Here is a 12,086-nt window from a genome sequence, read left to right on the forward strand (position 1 = left end):
CTCTTTTTCGTCTCTCCCCCCCCCCCAATAAGGAGATGGCCGCCTTTCCTCTCTGCAGTTGAACGTGAACAGATATCCCCCCCCACCATGCTTCCTCCTCCCTTAGGTGTCAGCTGTCACCCCCAGAATCCCCTCAACGGTAACACAAAATGAAGGCTGGGCTGGTAATAGAGGATGTACTTTAAGGGTAAAATGGCTGTTCGGGAGAGGGGGGAAAAAGCAGCAGTCAACAGCACCAGACGGAAGCCAGCTCTTTTCAAAGGCTGTTCCTAAGGCGCAGTTCACCGTGTAGGAAGTTTTGACCCTTTTTGTGCCTCTCTCCTGGGTTATCCTGTCCATATCCTTGAGATGCCTCCCAGGCTGGTATGTGGGGGGAGGGCGGTGGTCTGGGAAGGGAAATGTAACGTAATGTGCAATATTTGTGTGCTAACCTGTTGTTGATTATCTACTGGAATTTTTTAATTGGGTTAATTAAAAGTTGAATAATATTTTAATGGCTGCAGTTAAATAATATTTCTGAGGACTTCGAACTCCACGTTTTTGGAGTCAGTGTTGAAATTTTCTTCTGAAGTGTTTTGTCTGGCAGAAGAAGTATCGGAAATGGAGGCAAGCTTTTATTTTGAAATCAGTATAATGGCTGATGGTACATCTGCGTGCGCATGCCTGTTCCCCTGGTGGTTCTCCAAATCCTGTGATGGCTTGCATAAAAGATGAAGGTTGTGATGGAGAGGTGTATCTGTACTTGTTTAGAACTCACAGTACTGTGTGGTAGCTTTAGTGCGGCTTTGGTTTCAATCCTATATGTATTTGGGAGTAAGCCCTGTCGAAGTTCATGAGACTCTTGTGCAAACATACCATAAATCCAGCCACATGATTCATGTGCATTTGCTAAAACCTGAACTAAGTTATCACTTAATGTTTTGGTTATTCTCATCACAATTTACATGTATTAAATTGTGTACCAATTTGAGTGCTTGTAAGCCCTGTCAACTTTAGTGCAGTGTAAAAGGCAACAGATTAAGATTTGTAGCTTCACATGCTACGAAGCATTTATTATCTGCATAACACACGAGGAAGCTGGGTTGCAGTTCAAGTTAATCACATATCCACAGCCACTCTGAGTTAGTGTATGAATCTGGATTACAGCCAAATTTTAACTGGCTCATCTGTGTCCTTCCAAATGTGACGCAAAGGAAAAATAATGCAGCAGTGTGGTCTCAGATTCTCAGACAGCCTGAAGCAAGATTTGACATGGGCAAAATTCTCTATCCCGTGCTGTGTGTATTAAAATAGGAACTAAATGACAGATAAGATAAAAGTGCTCATTGATACAGTGGTTTAGGCTTTGAGGATGAACGAGATTTTAAAAAAGAGGTAATTGGGAATTTGTTTAGAGAATGGGTGTGTGAGGTGTACAGAAGGGGGGGGAGTCAAATAGAGAAAACAAATAGTAGATTTTCCCACAAAAAATGTCCCAAGGGTGTTGGCATGTATTCCCAAATTTCCCATCACAAAGGTAGTTAACTTGAATGGTGGAAAGACTATCCATGTAGTATAGCCCTGCCCCTTAGTGATCCATCATGAAGCTGATTGGGGATGCAACAGGTTGTTTTATCTATTTGACACTCGAAAGTTACTTCTGCTTTTAATGATAAGGAATTCTGGATCTTTGGATATTGTGCAGAGTGGTACAGTAAAAGATATGAACAGTTAACATAGAAAGAGTTGGCAAGGAAAAGCATTGGCATAAAACTTCATGAGATATTTCTTCAAGAAAGACAACACTGTTTGCTGTCAAGAAAATGCATTGATGCATGGAAAATACTGACACAATAGCTACAAAGTTGCTTCATCTTTACACGACCTTCAGACATAAAAAATAAATTACTTGTATGGTGTATATCTCTAAGGCTGCCCTTGCTCACTTAGAAGTGAATCCCACTGATTTTAAAAGGGCTTTTGAGTAGACTTGTTTAGGATCACACTATGCAACAACAATAATTTATGTTAATTGGAGAAGAAGAGATTGGATTTATACCCCACCCGTCACTACCCGAAGGAGTCTCAGAGCAGTTTACAACCCCTTCCCACAACACACACCCTGTGAGGTAGGTGGGGCTGAGAGAGCTCTCCCGAGAACTGTCCTTGAGAGAACAGCTTTGAAAGAATTTATGACTGGCCCAAGGTCACACCAGCAGCTGCATGTGGAGCAGTGGGGAATCAAACCCAGTTCTCCCAGATTAGAGTCCGCGCTCCTAACCACTACACCAAACTGGACAAAATAATGGGGGGTTTTCCCCCTTGTTCCTTGAGGTAGGCTTGATCTGTTTTTAGTCATATTATAGCTTTCATAGGATCAAATACAAATGTATTTATGAATTATATTAAAATGTTTAAAAGTAATATTTCAGTATGCATCTTGCAGCCTTCATTTCTGGATTAGACCAAATTTGTCAGGAAGTTGCCTAGGCATGGGGAAGTTCCCTCACTGTTTTGCTGCAAAAATAGTATTCTCTGTTCTAACCTAATAATTTATTTAATTAGAGCTAATTTTCTCATTGAAGTTAAATGACTGGTTTCAAGTTGTTTTAGGATTAACAGAGAATTCATAATCTTGTGTTAAACCCTTTAATAGAAATTTTAATAAAGGATTTACTTTAAGTGTCTTCAAATTTTGTACTGCCATTAAATGGATGTGCTATAGGCCTGTAGGCAGAAATGTTATGACAGGAGCCTAAAGGTACAGTCAAGGGTCCATTGTAAATCATTGCAAAATGAAAAAAGCTAAATATTATTATTATTTTATTATTTATTAGATTTTTGAATTGCAGGACTCTGGGTGATGTATAACAAATAGATAAAAACATAAATCCATGAGATAAAATACATAGATAGAAGTCTGATATCTTTAAAGTTCCTTAATTTATTGATTTAAATGGAATTTTTTTCTAGTTGCTCAAATTCTCACCTATGCCCTGTCTTATAGGATAATCACTGTTTGACTTCCATTTATAACAGAGAAGTTCACTGCATTCAGAAGTTATGAACAAACTTTTGTTTGTGACAGACACAAGACTGGCTTGTTGCTGTGCTTGCATGCTCTCCTCCCCAGCATAGTTGAAGACTTCTTAGTTTTGGAAATTTTCACATCAAACACCCATTTTTTATAACGTACACTCAGGCATCGGCATTCAGACATTACAGTACGTGCAGTTAGGTGTCAGGCTTCTGAAAACAGAGCCTGCAGTTGTGCTTAGCGCTTGCAATGAAAGGAGAGGATGGAACACAAGAGCCACAAGCCACAAATGCACCTGAAATTGAAAAAAAAAATCATGTTTGGGATTTGTGAAGCTAATACATGTTTGAAGTGTGCTGTAAAACAGATCCATGGCTATGCAGAGGAAGTTGGTCTAGATGAGGCAATGTGCTTACCTCATTGCATGATGGGGAATGGGAACATGCCTTCCTTCTCTGTCTGCCCAGCATGCTTATACCCAGAATAAAACTTTGTTGGTTTTAAAGGTGCCACTGGACTCAAACTTTGTTCTGCTGCTTCAGACCAACATGGCTACCCCACAGTTCAAGACTGTGTATATGTGTGAGCTGTATTTAAATGAACATCTGGGGAGGGCTTCAGGGGCAGAATGTACATGCTGAGTGAGCAGAGAGGAAAAGCACATTTTCATCCTCCTCCCCGAGCGCACAGTTTGGTAAACGTGCTGGCATGTATTCTACCTTAGGCTGGAGGAAATTCCTTTATTGGAGGAAGAACCACTTAAGTTAAAGGAATGCTCTTTAGGCTTGAGGAAGGCTTCCAACTTTGCTCATTGGAGTGATAGGATGTATGCTATTATCTGATCTAGCTCTTTGTGGGCTTTTTATGAACGTGTGTGTGTGTGTGTTTTCTTAGATGATGAAGGCCATAATTCTTGGGTAATATATGGGGTAGGACTGTTGGGAAAGATGCATAGGGCTTTGTTGATGGGGAATAGCTATTGATTTATGTCTATTTTAGCATGTGTTCTGAGAGGTATGAAAAAAAAAGGTCAGTCATCATTGGATTCCTTTTTAGCACAGGCAGGTTTAGTGATCCCCACCAGCGAAAGTTCTCCTTTGACTTTTCTCCCCCACTCTGGGCACTGGGCTCAGCCACACCCACCAGTTTGGTCCTTCAGTGTTCCATGTGCACTTGGAGCTTCCTAGTAAGGCCATAACCAGCTCCTTCTCCTTCCTGTCATGTGATTATCACACAATTTCCTGTCATATGCTTGAAATTCAATGGATCTCATGCTGCTGCTTGAGGGTTAAAGGTAGCCCTGGCTTTGAAAAAAACTGAAGACCACTACCACTATAAGTGTTCAGGATAGCCATTTTCCTCTTGCCCGTCTCCTTCCTTCCTTCCTTCCTTCCTTCACTCCCTCCCTCCCTCCCTCCCTCCCATAAAGCCTACGTAGATCAGAACGCAAAGGCTGTGTTTGTTCTACGTGTTTTCCTCCTACAAACCCCGATTTTGCCACCGAAAAGCTTCGGACTCAATTGCACAAATATTATTTGTAATTCTGTTTTCACGTGTTCGCGCAATTTGTTTTTACAAGGAAAAAGAACAACGGCTGGGAATTCCTGGAGAGTAGCACAGGTTTTGGAGAACCATGAGAAACTGGGAACTAAAAAAAAAAAAAAAAAAAAGACAAGAAGGGTCAACCCTGAATTGTCTCCAATCTATGAAGCCAACTTAGAAAGAAAAATGAAAACCCTGAAGAGGCTATACATTTAACTCATCCACGCACACACACCCTTAAACAACAAGAAAATGTGCAGATATTCCAAGCAAGCCTCCTGTATTTATTTCACCTTTTTCCCTTTGAGAGCTGTAATTGTGTGTGTTTGTGTGTATATGTTGTTTTGCTTTCCAGACCCTTCGACTTTCTTTTCTTTTTCCTCCCCCTCCACTTGGAAATGATGCAGCTCTCTCCTCAGAAGGGGTCAGTCGGAACTGAATGGCCGCCTGCACAGCAATAACTTTAACCAGCACCTCAAGTTCAAGCTTTTGGTATTGACCTATAAGGCCTTGAGCAGTCAGGGACCGACATATCTATGGGACTGTCTCCTCTGTTATGTCCCCGAAAGCCTTGCACTCCTTAGACAGCAATCTACTGGTGAGCCCCAGCCCTAAAGATCTCTGGCTGTCCATAATCAGGGTCAGGGCCTTTTTGGTCCTGGCCCCAACCTGGTGGAACTCTCTGCCGAATTCCAGGCTGAGGCTGAGGACAGCAATGGTGCCATCTTGGCTGGCACCCTTCCTGTTCTCAGTTACATCTATTTTGCCCTCCTTCCCCGTGTCCATGAAGTAGCCGGAAGTGGGAGGTGGAATGAGGATCGGTTATTCACCATCTGATTGTCTTTATTTTTTATTTTTTTATTCCCACGGAGGGGAGTTTTTTATTATTATTTTTATAACACTACAAATAACTAACAGAAAAAAGGGAGAAGGGGACTACATATATGGGAGAAAGCAAAGAACTCACTACTGACTAAAAACCCAAGATAGGAGATCTTCCAGATGACTTTTTCTTCAAAATCCAGATTCTTTCATCGCAATAGTGCTAGTGAACCGTGTCAATCTTTTAGCCCTTTTACCCTCCCCTTTCAAATTTTCTTGCCCAATACCGTGCCCTCCCATCCTCCCCCTAGAACCAAAGTTCTCAAAGGCACAATTCAGAGTCCTTCAGCCTTTACTTCTTTTTCTCTCTCTTCCGTAACTTGTAGGGACTTTTCGGGGCTGCTGCCCCTTTCTCCGACAAAGAGTCCTCACCAGATGAACCAGTTTCCAGCTCACCACTGGACCTATCGTCCTCTTCTTTTTTCCCGTCCTCTGACCTTCCCAGCTGCTCGTTTAGAAACTCTTTAGCCTTAAGAACAGAGTCTATCTTGACTTTCTTCTCCTTGATCCTGAATGTTACTCCTTCTGGAAACAGCCATTTATATCCAATTGAGTTTGTTTGGAGGAAGCACACAAGTTCTTTATATTTCTTCCTGCGTTGTCTCACTTCAAATGGAATATCCTTTAGCGTTCTGACCTCATTCTCCCCCACCTTCAGTGGGGTCCCAGAAACTGCTTTCAGGATAGCATCCCTGACGTGCCTCTTCGAGAATCTTACCACTATTTCCCCAGGCAGATTGTTCTTCTTTATATATCCTGAATATGACCTATAGGCCACATCCATGTCGTTGAGCAATAAATCCGCTTTTATCTCTGTCACTGGGGCAAGTAAATCACTCGTAAGTTCTTTAAGATTCTCCTCTTTATTTTCTGGCACTCCCTGGAAGCGAAGGACCATATTGGCTTTATCCATTTGAACTTGTAGCATCTGATCTTCCAAAGAATCAGTTTTCTTCTCCAAATTTTTCACTTTCTTCCTCACTTTCTGCGTTGTCACTGCCATTTCCTTTACTTTTTCTGCATCCTGCTTCATTACTTGGATCAAGTCCGTTATTTGCGTTTGCTGGGCAGTGATGTTTGTTGTAACAGTTGACCATTCGGTCTCTCAGCAGAACGGACCACTGGAGCGAGAGGGAGCCTCAATTCCCTGGCATTCCGCCATGGAAGCGGCTACCCCCTCCAAGCTCCTTGGCCAGGCGCCCTCTCCCGGGCTCCTGGGGGGGTCTACGAGCCAGCTCACCCCCTCCGTTCGCTGGAGCACGGAAGCACCCCCGGAGCGTCCGGGAGGTGAGTCCGTGTTCGTGCCGCCATCAACCGGAAGTCCTGTCCCTTCCCTTTTTCACTGTATCCATGCCCTTATGATCCAGTCTTTCTCAGTAGGAAAGCAATGTGGACTATTTACATGAGGCATAACAACAAGCCAGTGAGGTGGATTAGGCTGAGAGTGTGTTTCCAGACCAAGTTCACCCAGCACATTTCCTTTGGGGATTTTGAACTTAGACTTCCCAGATAGTAGGCTGATACTGACAACTGAGGAAGACTATAGTGTTTTGGACAAACACACAGCCTTGTGTCATAGTGCCTTCTCATGTTCTTGACCAGCACACAAAGCAATTTATATAAAAAGCTCGCAATGCCCAGCCATTTCTTGTTTTCCCCTGGGTCCTAGGCTCAGAACTCTGAGCATGAGATTTCTGTAGTGAATGTCAATAAATCAAAAGTAGGTTTGTAGCTTACAGATACACACTTGAACAGCATACTCAAGATTGCAACAGCACAGACATTTTGATGCAGTAATTCAGAGCAAGAGGTGTCAGTTATCAGACACTGTTAAATAAACAAAATATTGCAAGAGTGCTAATGTTTTAAGCATGTTTTTATTTTAAGTAAAAAAAATCTTTGTGTTCTTTATAAAGTTTATATCTGCTACCCAGCATTATATTTTATGACACACATGGCCCGGCCCAACAAGGTCTCATTTATGTCAAATCCGGCCCTCATAACAAATGAGTTCGACACCCCTGTTATAACATATGGAGGGGAAGAAAGGCTTGCCTTTGTCTCCTGTGCTATTGAGGCAGCCTGGCCAGGAAGCAAGCTCTGGCTCATTCCCTCTTCCCCTGGGAGGGGAAGGGGAGGAGCCTTAGCCAGTGCAGGGAACAGAAGCTTGCCTGTCTATCTCTCCTGAGCAACTGAGAGAGTCTGGCAAATCAAGCTATGATGCAGCAGCAGAACTGGAAGAAGAAGCAGGAGACAGTCAGTTCCACTGTGGGCCTGATAGAAGCCTTTCAGGGGCCTGATCCGTCCCGCAGGCTGCATTTTTTACAACCCTGATATATTCTGTCATTATGGTAAAAGAGACAGACTCCTGTTTATTTGAAAACAGATGAAAACAAAAAGTGTGTATGTGTGTTTCTGTCTTTGTGTGTGTATACACCTATACAGTATTCAAGTCTTTCCAGTCTGATATTCTGTATTTAGCTCTGGCAATTACTTTTTGTCCTTAAGTAATGGGAAAAAACCCTTGCTGATCGTGGAAGGCCACCACTTAGGTGCTGGAATCTGCCTTAAAGTAGGGATTCAGATCAGGAGCCTCTGAATTTGCTGTGTCTGAGTGTGGAACATAGGAACATTCAAGCCAGAATAAGATGATGTGTATGGTTCTGGAAAACATGTCTGCATACCTGCAGGCAGTAGTGAAAGTGTGAGGATGTTAGGGGCCTAAAACTGGTCCTGGTTCTAAAAATTAAAGTTATAACCCATGGAATTCCTGTAGTAATACTTGTGGTCCTCTAGCCTCTGGCAAATGTTACAACTTTGTGAGAAGATTGAAAATTTCTACTTTAAATGTTTATAATTATAATCTTCACTGTTATTGACAAAATATATTGTGTTGTATAGCTCATGTCATATCCAATGTGCTATTCCTGACATTCTTTCTGACTTAAAAATAACTTGATTTAGGCAGGCATTTAGTAAGTGGGGTTAATTTACTCATAGCAGAGCTTTAATTTTCTGCGCTACCTCTAATGCTACACTAATAGATAAGAGAAATATGATTTGCTTCTGAGAGAAGGCCAGGTTTAACTCCTGAACAAGTTAAATTTTAATGATGCAGCTTATGTGGGATTTGAAAATATTCTAACCCGGACATGTATAAGACGTGATCGTTAATGTGGAAATTAGTGTTCATGCCGTGTATTATAACTGTAAGAAGTTAACCCATACCATCCTAATGATACTGTGATGACAGTGACCCTGCAGCCAGCCACCTGGCCGAAGCCAGAGGCACCTATCCAGTGTGTAAACCATCATTAAATAAAATCGTTTGCGTAGAGGCCTGTCTAATCCTCAAATAGTAGAATATTTTCATATCTCTGGTTTTTCCCAAGGTAGGGAAGTCTTAATGCTGAGCTAGTGCAGCCAGTGTCAAGTGTATTGCTCTTCCAGCCCTCCTTAACACCCAGAGCTGTCTCTGTGTGGCTTGTCTGGTGCCTTTGTGAAGACAGTTCAGCTCAAAAAGGCACAGACCTTCTTTGAATTCAGTGATAACCTTATTTCAGATTGTGCTTCTGTTCCTTCACTTAACATTTAGTAAAGTTCTCTGTTCATACTGCTTTTTTCATTGAGCCATTCTTACCTTTTCTGCTGATTTTTTCTTTTTCTTAAAATGATGGTTCTGATGCTTGATCTTCATCTTTCTGTCATTTGTCTGAAATGACTCTCCTCTTCTTCCTGACAAGAGCTCTCTTGGGGTTTGCTGTCTGTACAGAGCTTGTTTTCTTCTGAGCACCCCCCCCCCCTCAACTGGGGGCACTCTTCAACTGTTCCAACAGCTCAACTGACACAGAATCTGTGCTCATAAAGGCATCTCGGTGCTCCCTCTCCCTGTGTGTGTTTGGGGGCAAAATTGAATGTTTCATGTTTTCTGCATTTTGAAACTTTAAGCCACTTGTGGTGATCTTATAGCTTGATGGCAAATGGCACTATTCAGGATGTCTTTGTTTTGGACTCTGAAGTATTTTCTCAGTTTATTTTTCTCTCTTTGAAACTATTTTCTAGTCTTAAAAGGCATCATATTGGTTTTTATTTTTGTTTTTTAATAAAAATTTAAATAGACCTGAGACCCAGTGTGATATAGTGGTTAAAATGCTGGATGAGCACTTGGGTTCAGCCACAGAGCTCTCTAAATCTCTCTCTCTCTCTCTCTCTGTCTCTCTGATCGATCCCCTAGTGTTGTTGTGAGTGCAAAAAATGTGGAAGGAGAGAACCGTGTATCCCTCACTTGAGGCTCTTAGAAGAAGGGCAGTATGCAAATTTGATAGATGCTTCGTTACAAAAACTTTCTCAGTACTTGGTTCTCCAAAAGGCATTCCCGATATTTAGACACTTGGAGAGCATTGAATGGCATGATAACTAAAATAGACCTTAGTGGGCATGTAAAAGAAAAGTCTGAAGGAGCTTTGTATAAAATGTGTTGGTAGTAGCAAAAACCAGATTGGCCAAGTGCTCAAAACTGAGAAACTACTAAATCGTATACTTCCAAATACAAATTATCTTTTTAAAGAATCTGAAGTGTAAACACCCTGTAGTAGTTGCATGCTAGGGCTAAGGTGTTATTAATTATTAATTTATAAAATGCTTAACTGGGAAGTTGAGTTCTGTTGGCTTCAATAGAAGCAGAAATCCTGACAACATTATTTAATGTTTAATGCACTTCTAAATAGTATTTTACAGTATACTCTTATAAAGGATGTACATAACCCAGTTACACAGTGGCACCATCTAGCAACTCAATTGAGGATTCTCTCAGGCTTTAGTTCTTCCATTTTCTGTAAGACTGACTGCTTGTGTCTTTCTTTGAGAATCAGGAATGCAGGTGGTATAAACACACCCCAAATAGAGATTGCATAAATGTAGCGAGCTCTTCCATTTCTCACCGTTTCTTCCACTGGTTGAGTAGGTGAATTACAGTGCCATCCAAAGTAGAGTTACACTCTTCTAAGTCTATTGAAGTAAATGTTATAGTCCATGGGCCAAAATCTTATTTTTTACTGCTAGGATTATCATGTTGTAGTATAACTAGAGCTTGTTTAACAATTTTTGATGTGCTGCTTATGGTTGGTCAGAATAAATACAAAGAGTTGAAGAAGTTTATCCAAAGACCTCCAAGAAGTGGTTTGGTAAGGAGAGTCTCCTGTTCTGAAATACCTGAAAATGCTTCGGCAGCATGAAATGTTGAAACTCAGAGTGGCTTTGTATGTGCCCTTCCACCGTGCTCTTTCAATTTTCCCAGTATGTAGAGAGGTATACGTGCAAAACAGAGTAAAGTATTTTTTAAATATTTTTGAGATAGCTGGAAAAGAATGTTTAAGACAATTAAGGTTGTATTTGAGACACGCTGCGGTGTAGTGGTTGGAATATAAAATGACATCCATCCTTGGGCACAAATCTCACTGGGTGATCTTGGGCCAGTCTGTCTCTTGGCCTAACCTATCAAGTTCTTGTGAGGGAGGAGGGAGAGTCTTGTATGGCTCTCTGGGCTCTGTCGAGGAAGGGCGAGGGGACATGTGAGTCATTTTAAAAGGTGTGGCTAAGGCAGATGAAATTCAAGTGTTATTTTTTATTGCTTGTGTTTCTTATGTACATAAACAATATTAGCAGGCCTTCAGAGTTCATCTTATACTAATATCTTTTCAGACTAACTGGCTATGGCAATATGAAGGCCTCATTTTGCTGGCAGAAATGCATCTTAAAAGTAAAAGAGAGAAGAGCAAAAAAATACCCACAGAAGTCTTCATACCTCGAAGCACTGAGTTTCATTTTATGGGTTAAAATGGTTTTCAGTATTCGTTGTTCTCTGGCCCAAGGTCACCCAACAATCTTCTGTGGCAGAGCAGGGTTTTGAACCTGAGTCTCCCAGATCCTAGTCTGGCACTCTGACTGTTCTACTGCACTGGTTCAACAGCTTTATTCTTTATGCTAAATCTAAGATGGAATCTTTGTTACAATTCCTGGTAAGAACAAGGAGATGAAAGGCTCTCGCTGGGATGCAACCTTTGTCATCTTGCCAGGAAGAGCTTCAAATGTTAACTTGTTCCTCTTTGTAGGTGTTGTCTGAGAATCAACTAGAACAAAAATTAGAAGTCTGCAGAGATGGGTGTGTGTGTGTGTGTCCTTGTTTCTTACAAAAGGTGACCCTACTGTCTGACTGGGTGGCTGAGAGGCATAGGCACACTGTACTTAATCATAGAGGCACACGATGTGAAGTTTTTGGGAATTATAATTGTTTACTAAAATTCTCACTATTGTACACCAGGAAAATTGTCTGAAACTAGGAAGTTTCAGTAGTATCAAATGTGTTATAGTGTGACCTTTAGTAGTTGATCGTGAAAACGTAATTTCTGTGAAAAATGTACAGCATCTGCTTTTTGCGACAATTCTTTTAAAAACGTTTTCGTTGAGCTGCAAAAGCTAAGCTGGTCTAGGTCTAGTCAGTGTCTGAATAGTAGACTCTTGGGACCTCTATACACAATGCCTTGTGTTCCATGGAGGAAGACGGTGAGATATAAATATGATAAAGCCTAGGATGTAAGAAATGTAGCATGTATTATCATTCCGCTTGGAGGATACTAAACTTTATTCT

General features: G+C 41.3%; 1 protein-coding gene across 1 annotated transcript in view; it reads left to right on the top strand.

The window, feature by feature from the left end:
• The first annotated feature begins 228 nt into the window (after positions 1-228).
• Positions 229-12,086, top strand: part of SP3 (Sp3 transcription factor) — a 32,810-nt gene continuing 20,952 nt past the window's right edge. Inside the window, exon 1 of the mRNA XM_015423730.1 lies at positions 229-363. Coding sequence (XP_015279216.1) covers positions 349-363 — 15 coding nt within the window. The 5' untranslated portion in view covers positions 229-348. The remainder of the gene's footprint in view (positions 364-12,086) is intronic.

The sequence above is a fragment of the Gekko japonicus genome, unplaced genomic scaffold (genome assembly GCF_001447785.1).
Source record: "Gekko japonicus isolate JY-2015 unplaced genomic scaffold, Gekko_japonicus_V1.1 scaffold48, whole genome shotgun sequence".
Lineage (NCBI taxonomy): Eukaryota > Metazoa > Chordata > Lepidosauria > Squamata > Gekkonidae > Gekko > Gekko japonicus.